The sequence below is a fragment of the Dufourea novaeangliae genome, unplaced genomic scaffold (assembly GCF_001272555.1).
Source record: "Dufourea novaeangliae isolate 0120121106 unplaced genomic scaffold, ASM127255v1 scaffold63, whole genome shotgun sequence".
Lineage (NCBI taxonomy): Eukaryota > Metazoa > Arthropoda > Insecta > Hymenoptera > Halictidae > Dufourea > Dufourea novaeangliae.
The window spans coordinates 575,312-584,974 of NW_015373939.1; the positions used below are offsets into that span (position 1 = coordinate 575,312).

Below are 9,663 nucleotides of genomic sequence, written 5' to 3' on the forward strand. Positions count from 1 at the left end.
TTAGTCCGATATTTGAAAATATACATGCGTTCGTTGTCACTGTTAAACTGTTGTAATAACAATGGAATAATAAAATAATTTACTCAAATGTACATAATAATATATATACATATTCATAAAAACAATATTAAGCACAATAACTTTTTTGTACGCGAAAAAAAACCAATAGGTCCGTCGGGACTACAACGCAAGACTCCACTCTAATACGTCTACTTTATAGTAAACGGACGGAAGAGAATCCGTTCACGACCATGGTCCCTTCGATGATTTTCCGACGTACCGAACACTCATGATCTGACAACATTGTACTTTAGACTTGACAACACTGTAGAAGTTAGACTAGTTGAGCTCGAATGGATTTAACGTAGTTCACAAATTCACCGTTCTCATAACGTAGAGGGCAGCAGAAAATCCCTAACTTTTTACACTATCGGTATTTCAGAACATGAGACACGAAGTCCCATAAAATGATAGGTCTATCCTATACCTCGTCGGTGCTTCTACCTCCTTTTCTATTTCAATCATATACCTCAATTTGAATTTCACGCTTGTGGAGCTTACGCTGGACGCCGCTACAAGATGAGGGCGAGATTCACAACAGCGGCCCAATATGGCTGAAATGGAGTACCGCCTCCACGCGTCCAGAAGTGTATTTTATGCACCATCCTGTAGGTCCATGACTCCATGTATTATCCTCTCACTCTACTGCCAACCTGATCCCTACTATAAGTCCCATAAGACCGTGCAGTCTATACTATCTGGAATGCGCACTACGGGTATAAGAAAACGGCCTGCCCTGTAAAAAGAGAACGACTGAACGGGTATCTGTGTCTCATTCTTACTACATGTCACTATGAAATATAGTCGCATCAACAGAAGTTTACATTTACACGGTTTATTCGGCAAGAGTTCCTCTTTCTTCATTAAGCGTGAATATGTATATGTGTATATATGTGTAGAGATTTAATTTCATTTGAAAGTTGAACATAGATATATGTAATGTACTTTCTTTATTCTGGCATTTTTTTTTACATGTAATTATTACATAAATGCAGTATTAAAGTAGAGTCGTATGCATGAGTTTAAGGTAGTACGCTTATACCTGCTAGACCTAAGTTTACAACAGGTTAGTACCACATTAATAAAGGATGCAGATACCACTTTCATGATATCTTTCTTGGGCCGGATTTGATCGTCTCTGCTGGTCTCTGCCCACTGCAATGCGCATTCCAGGTAGTATAGAGTTCAGTGATGCTATATGACAATCCCGTATCCATAGTATATAGATCAATGCCTTCGCTTCGCTACCTCACTTTTTCCCCTAGCGGAAGCCGCGTGAGTTTGCTCGGCCTTGGCTAGTAGTGCTAGAGTGCTAGTACTAGACTAGAGTTGGTTTAAGTCCGTGCCAGTCGGGTTGTGGTGGTGTGATCATACGATTTTACCAGATTTTAGTGATTTTACCGATTCTACCTACGTAGTAGGAGTCAAGGTTTTTCAGTTTTGTACAATTCTGAATGATTCTGAACAGTAATATTAATATTAACAATATAAACTGTATGTAAAAGTAACGATGGCAGTTAAACAAAATACCAAACGATCTAAATGGGCTCTGGATTTTGCTCACAAGTTAGTGGTAACATGTATTAACTTAAATTCTATATTTTTCATTAACAAAAAAAAATGATTTTGTGATGTCTCAAACTATACAAATTTAAAACAAATTGCATTGTGCATAATATGGAACCCAGGAAATAAATTCGTTATTAAAAGATTCTGTGCTTCACTGATTTATGTATATTGGGGACATAATTAGAAAGACTAGGTTATGTACTACTATTTTAACCTGTTAACTAATTATAAATAAGACAAGATAACTCGTCATTTGAGATTTCTGCAGAGGATAAGACGAGTTAACTCTTTACAAAAGTTCAATTATTACACTTACATTCTAAAAATGACACATTAACTGATTTTTGTTATTGTAATTATATTATAATTGACCATTTTTGTCTTTCTGATTGTGTGTAATTAAGAAAATACTTAATTATTATATGTATATTATGTATATAAAAAAAAATTACCTATGAATCACAAGTATTACATTCAAAAGATATTAATATATAGTAAATTTCATTTTTGTTACTAAAAAGACATATTAAGTTGAAAATGCTTTAATTAATTTTTTAAATCTAAATATAAAATCTGAAATATTATTTTTTGCAGAAGTAAACAAGACAAAAATGTGGATATTCCTGCTCCACCTGGCTATACACCTGCTGTAGCATTGTTTCATGCTGTAGATTCTATTAGAGAAACAGATTGGAATCATTTGATAATGAAAAAATCATGGGATCTAGCTTTAGGTCCCCTTAAACAAGTTCCAATGAATTTATTCATTATGTATATGGCGGGTAATTCTATAGCAATATTTCCTATTATGATGGTTGGTATGTTGATCATTAGACCAGTAAAGGCATTATTTACCCTTCAACAAAGTAAGTATTATATTTAATATATACATATTATGACTAGGAAAGATATAGTGAACTTGCAAATGATGTCTCTACAGACTGTCTTCAATTGATATGGCAACACATAACCCTTATCTGGTCAAGGTGAGTCCAATGGACACACATTCCAATTGCCCATCTATGATACATAAGGAGATTGCCTGGATAAGGGTTAAACAGTTCCCATACTGGACATTGATTTAACCCTTTAACTGCGGCGCAATATGCGTATGTCAGTCGCTGACAAAAAATATATGAATAAAAAATCTATGTTAGATCAGTTTAATAAAACAGTAAATATGTTATAGTAAGAAAAATTTAAAGAGCGTACATATACGCCTTTCGTACATGCTGATAGACATGTGAGGGCGTATATATACGCCTTTTGTAGTAAAAGGGTTAAATATAGCTTTTAAGGAATATTGATTTTTACAATGAAAGTAATGGAAATTAAAGTATACATAAGGTATTTTCTATGGCCCTGAGAAAACTTTGAAACGTTTATTTTATTTTCAAATTGTTGTCAACAGGCTTAGTCCAATACATGAACCATTTATTATTACCTGTCATGCTTCTATGTGTACTAAAAATAAGTTGTATGACTTCACTATATCAGTAGAATATGTATAGCAACGGGAACTTAGGAGTTAGCATCTGAAAGGATAAGGGAGCATGAGAAGCACACCTACTGTCATTAGTTTAGCCCAGTTTGTAACATATTTGACAAAAGTAATCACTAACTATGTGAAACTTAGCTTACAATATAAATTGGACACATACTTTCCTTAGATGCCAACTTCATAAACATCCTACAATATACATATACAGGAGGGTGTCTCAGGTCGGTTATTATAACCAGGCAGCAGCGTTGGGCATTAATCATTGAAAATTTTTAATTTGATTGATTGATTGACTTTTACAATTAAAAAATTAAACGTCAAATAATTCGCGATTAATTCAGCCAATTGAAGAAGTTAATCATTAATCGCTGACTAAGAAATGTTAATCGTCAATTAATATTTGTTTTATTCTTTAATGAGGATGATCTAAGAATTTCGATATAACTAAAATTCCAATAGAAATTATTTTCATCACAATTGTCGGTTTACTCTTGGAATGCTATAGTGGGGTACTATGTTCCCCCTTCGCTCTTGTATCAGCTATTCCTCAGAGATGATAGCACGTTGGTCTTCGTGTTTCTTGTTGATGTTGTAAGAGAAGAAGACCAACCTACTGGAGGTCTGAACTTATTTGAACCAGCTCAGATAGGACATGACGCCTTAAAGACGGCTTAAAGGCGTCTCAGACTTAAAATAATTGTAAAATGGGCGTCTTCAAGGCATCATGTGCCATCTGGGAATTGTATTATTACTTCACGGCAATATTAACTATCCGACTACGGTGTCGGAGTTATTTTCTGACCCGTTTCGAGATCGACAGGCACGCACACAGTGACAGTCAGTGGAGCTGCCGTATAAGTCGGAACATTACAGAGGCTTGTGACATTATATGGAAACGGCCGGACTGAGACGCTGCAGAATTATTGACTTACGTCTTCGGCTCACTCCCTATTTCTTTTTCACTCGCTGTCCTTTTTCTATCTGACAAATCTTCTGCGGCTTGTTCGAGAAGTGGCAATTGTCGCGATGGAAGTGCAGAAACAGAGGACACAAATTAATTTTTTTTAGAACTTTCCGTTCAGGCCAGCAGACAGAATTGGGCAAAATGTAATCTAATTACAAAATCCAATTCACAATTACAATTACATTGTGGTTAACTATACTAAATGTACAATAAAAGTTACGTTGTAATTGCAATTTAGATTCTGTAATTAGATTACATTTTACTCAACTCTGCCTGCTGGACTGACTGGAAAGTTCTGCATGGGGTGGATACGACTCACGTGGCGCAGAATATGTTAAAGGAATTAATTTGTGTCCTCTGTTTCTGCACTTCCATCGCAACAATCGCGACTTCTCGAACGAGCCGCAGATTTGTCAGGTAGACAAAGGACAACGACTGAAAAAGAAATAGGGAGTGGGCCGAAGACGTAAGTCAATATTTCTGCGGCGTCTCAGTAATTGCTCAGTAACGTTCTACAAGCAGTCTAACGTTCCGCCTTATACGGCAGCTCCATTGATTGTCACTGTGTTTTTTTATCACCCTTATATCTCAGGTTTTTGAGTCCACATAGTTTATCTATCACTTATAATATAACTACAGTGCCGGTCTAAAGAACCGCCATGTCAGCGTGTGTCTGTGTGGCCCCAGGGCATCATCCCAGTGAGGACCGGTCGACAGATTACATGTGCCGACGCAGCTGTTCTTTAGAGCGGCACAGCCTTTGGTTTGCGCAGCGAGAGGATCACCCTATATGTAGGGTGTTATAAAATCAATATAATTGTAAATTGAATTTTTTCGCGTGGAGTTTCATTTTCAAAAGCATACAACTTCAGACTTGATTAAGCATGAATATATACTTCTGAATAAGACTGGGCAATCTGTTCGTCCACTCATCTTTGCACTTGTAATAAACACCGATGGCACTATATTATCTGTTTACCATTAATTTTACTATTTTGTGTTACATCATTTTCTATTAAATTATTATGGAAAAAAATAATACCATGTCATCATCAGTAATTATAAACTGTGATACCAGTAGAAAATAATCAGTTATGGTTAGAAAAATGAACTAAGTAAAATTTTCTAAAAACCGAACATTCTTTTGAAAAAAGTTTATTTTATACTTTCTTTTATTACTGAACATTTTTTGTTTATTACTGGATAAAGAATATTTCAATTTTGGTAACAGTTAAAATCACACTATGAATTATACCCCACTCTGTATTCAAGAATTTAAGTAAACTTATTGTACTTATTACGAGTTGAAGGATTGATACTAACAGATTTAAAAGTGCATCTACAGTATATTTGAGTTAACTGAGAATTGTTAAATATTTTGTAAGCGAGTGATAATATGAAAAATTGTTACGAAGAAAGTTTTTATGTACAGAGGGGGACATTACATAGAATATGTAGTTTGTAGGTGCTATGGTGAGAGAAATTTCAAGTTCAACTGATTTTCTTTAAATAAAGTGCCATATTTGTATTATATGTTTTCATTTCACTTGCTCATGGTGTTTATCGCTATGGTCAAAACTTTGCCATCGATTTTTGAACTATTTCCTGATCAGCTATCGAGCTCAAATTTTCCACACACAATCTTTGTGTATGACAACGCAATGTGGTGCAATAATATTTTGTTAAAAAAATTTTTTAATAAATAATTTCTTTGAAAGATGTGATATTTCGAACGCGGATGAACTGAACATATTTCTCAATTAATGCAGAGACTAAATATAGAAGAAGGTGGCGAGTTCTCGATAGAAAAAGATTAGAAATGACTCCGGCACGGTATTCGTAGGGTTAACCCTTAGATGTATATGTATAATATATATGTAGACATCTATGGGTTATCCATGTTGCCATGATTAATAAACATTCTAACCCACAAATTTTCCTAGTGTATTTAGGGCAATTTTCAAAACTAAAAATAACATAAACAATGGGTTAATTCTGCTTTGTTATAGAGATGAAACTACTGTTAGCATCAGTCAGTTATGATCTTGTCGATATTGAATGGAAACATGCCTAATTGCATGTGGAGAGACATGAATTGGTTATTTTAAATAATATACATGTGTAATGTCAGTTCTATATGTCAGTGTTAAACACAGTTTTAGTGAATATAAAACAGATAATTAAGCAAATATTAACTGGCTAGAATATGTCTGACTTCAAATTTTGGAAATTCAGTTGATACATATACACTTGTGTACCATATATAGTAGACCCCCTCTTATTCGATCCCGCTTGAACCAGCTACATTTTTATTGAGAGCTCCAGTAGGAAAACAGTCGATACATTCTTTGGATTTAATTTTGAAATGCATACAAAATTTACTAAGTCCCTTATACATACATATCACTAACTGTACTTTTTAATGAATTGGACATTGTTTAAATTTAAATGGTTAACAGTACAATTTTTTATTTATATGAATGTTATAAATGATATTTGATATATAGTTTTGGATTAACCAACCATTCATTTACTTAGCCAGAGGTTCAGTCCCATAGGGACTGATTAAAAGGGAGTCTACTATAGCTTCTAATGTCTGCGCACTATTGGTTATTATTACATCTGTTACTATTTATAAACAGTAATAGTGGTATTTTACAACTTAATATAAATTAACAATTAAGAAATAATTAAATCACTGGAAAACAGGTAATGTAGTATTATAAGAAAAAGTAGTGAGTAATAGACATGATAGCGAGTCATATTCTGAAGCATTGAGTTCCTAGTGAACTTTTGAATTCATGTTTCTTGAAAACGAAGTTGTGTTTAAAAAAATTGTATATTGGTTTTTGAATTTGTTCTTCCATATAGAATAAATTTGTTCTTACTTGTACTACTAACTCCAAGACACTATGTATAAGTTTATCTTAGAAATAAATTTAAAGTGATCAAATTATTTGTTTATACATATGAATCTGATGTGAATATTCTACCTTTTCAGCATTCAAAGTGATTGGAGGAACTCATGCTTTCGGTCAGAAGTTTGTATATTTTTTGGGGCAATTGGTAAATATGGTGCTGGCGTTGTATAAATGTCAATCGATGGGATTACTTCCAACTCATGCATCTGATTGGTTAGCATTTGTAGAACCACAAGCTAGATTAGAATATTCTGGTGGTGGATTTATATATGTATGACGCAAATCGCAATTAAGTTAAAAATATTTATGTACGTACATACTTAAGACAAACTGCTGTTGTAAATTCAAGTATATTTTACTTTATGCATAAATTATAAAGAATTCCACATTACATATAAACACGTTTAGAACACATTACATGTTTTCAATTAAATTATTATTTTTTTCTATATTGATCAGTTATTTCCTTTACTCGTTCCAATATCTTCGAAGGATCATCTACACGAGGTACCTAAAATAAATAAAACATTACTTCATATAATAATAAACATTACTTCATATTTTTAGAAAATATGTAAACTTGATCATCCATGTGAATGATTGTTATATTAAGAAATGACAGATGATTAAACAAACCTCATAGTTTTGAGTAACGTATATACCAGCATAAAAACCAACACCGAAAGTCAGCTACAGGAAAAAGTAATATTTTAATATTTGTATCAAATGCGAAATGTGATGAATTAAATGTAATTATTAAAACAGACCAAAAACTTTATCATTTTTCTGATTGATCACAGCAAGTAGTATGGTAGTACGACAAGCGGTGTTTACGTTACGTTCCCCTTCGCAATATACTGACGTACATCTTCAATCAAAGTAAGATTTGTAATCAAACAGTGGTATAATTGTTTTATCAGAAGCTTTTTACGTGAAATCCATTTCTTAAAATAGATATTTCGGGATAGCGCTTCAGATGCTTACTACGTATATGAGTAAGGTTGTTTATAAAAACTATAATATATACAGGGTGTAACAAAAATGTTGCAGGTCCCTAAAATGTGACACTTGTGTGACGATTTGGAACCAGTTTTTCCTTAGCAAAAATGTTATCGGAGACCTTGTTAACGCTACCGCAGGAGCTCGGCCGGTATACTCGCACTCTGAGCGGACGAGATTTTTCGTTAATATCTCGTTAACAAAGCCTCAAAAACTTGTTCTAAATCGTCTCACGAGTGACCCATTTCAGGTACCTGCAACATTTTTGTTACACCTTGTATATAGAAATTGAAGCTGTTATTCCATTCTTAATTTTTTTTTACTTACGAAGTTGCTTGAAAACTTTGAATCAGTCAAAAACTGTTTTAGCGAAGAAAACATCATTTAACTTCAACAGGTACAAATATAAATGTCACTTCACTGAATACGTATATCTTTCGCAATTGGTTAACCTAATTGCGTATTTATGAAGCGCTTGCGTGTAACTGGGAATCACGGATGACTATGGATCGACAACTCTCGCCTAAAATGGTGACGATTTGCAGCGCAAAGCTGATGTGTGTATGCACTAAATGTTAAGGAAGGAAACCTGGGTTCTACCACCGACGAGGTATAGGATAGACCTATCATCTTGTGGGACTTCGTGTCTCATGTTCTGAAATACCGATCGTGTAAAAAGTCAGGGATTTTCTGCTGCCCTCTACGTTATGAGAACGGTGAATTTGTGAACTACGTTAAATCCATTCGAGCTCTACTAGTCTAACTTCTACAGTGTTGACAAGTATAAAGTACGCAATGTTGTCAGATCATGAGTGCTCGGTACGCCGGAAAATCATCGAAGGGACCATGGTCGTGAACGGATTCTCTTCCGTCCGTTTGCTGTAAAGTAGACGTATTAGAGTGGAGTCTTGCGTTGTAGTCCCGACAGACCTATTAGTTTTTTTTCGCGTACAAAAAAGTTATTGCGTTTAATATTGTTTTTATGAATATATTGTATATATATGCATTATTATGTACACCAGCGAGCAAACTCGGCTTCCGCTAGGGGAAAAAGTGAGGTAGGCGAAGGGCCTCTTACCGTTTAGTTTTGGCAATTACTGGAATTTATGCCAAATTAATATTCGGATATCTCAATAACAACTTATTAACAAGGAGCAATTCAAATAATTTTGCATACATGTTACGTATAGGCTAGACGTCATACATGACAGTTGTGTTGGTTCCTCGACTTCCGCTAGAGGAAAGTGCGGAATAGAGGAGGGACGTACTACCACTTGGTAAACATAATTGAAGTACTGAATTATATTAAATATGGTTAAAATGAATGTTAATTTCGTATAAATTTCAGTAATTCCCATTTTAAAAAGTAGGAGCATAGTAGGAGGTCCTTCCCCTATGTCACTTTTTCCTCTAGGGGAAACTGACTTTGCTCGTGGGTGTACAAGCAATGAAGGCTGTGCTTCTTGTAGTTTATAGTCATTTGTTGTGTTGCGTCTTGCGTTCTGTTCTCCACAGTGATGCCAGGACGTGGGATTTTCTCCCACATGGGAGCCTTCGTGCGCATGCGCATGCTGACGTCACAGCTCGACGGCGGTTGTTTCCATGGATGTATCTATGTGCAACAGTAGGTACGCGTAAGGGGCCCTTCC

The 9,663-nt window shown here is 34.6% G+C and overlaps 1 protein-coding gene across 1 annotated transcript; it reads left to right on the forward strand.

The window, feature by feature from the left end:
* Window positions 1-1,456: 1,456 nt before the first annotated feature.
* Window positions 1,457-7,396, forward strand: LOC107185628 (ER membrane protein complex subunit 4). The gene is made up of 3 exons (XM_015573357.1): window positions 1,457-1,626; window positions 2,224-2,495; window positions 7,096-7,396. Exons 1-3 carry the CDS (start codon window positions 1,571-1,573, stop codon window positions 7,290-7,292), a joined length of 525 nt encoding a protein of 174 aa, XP_015428843.1. The 5' UTR covers window positions 1,457-1,570; the 3' UTR covers window positions 7,293-7,396.
* Window positions 7,397-9,663: the final 2,267 nt, after the last annotated feature.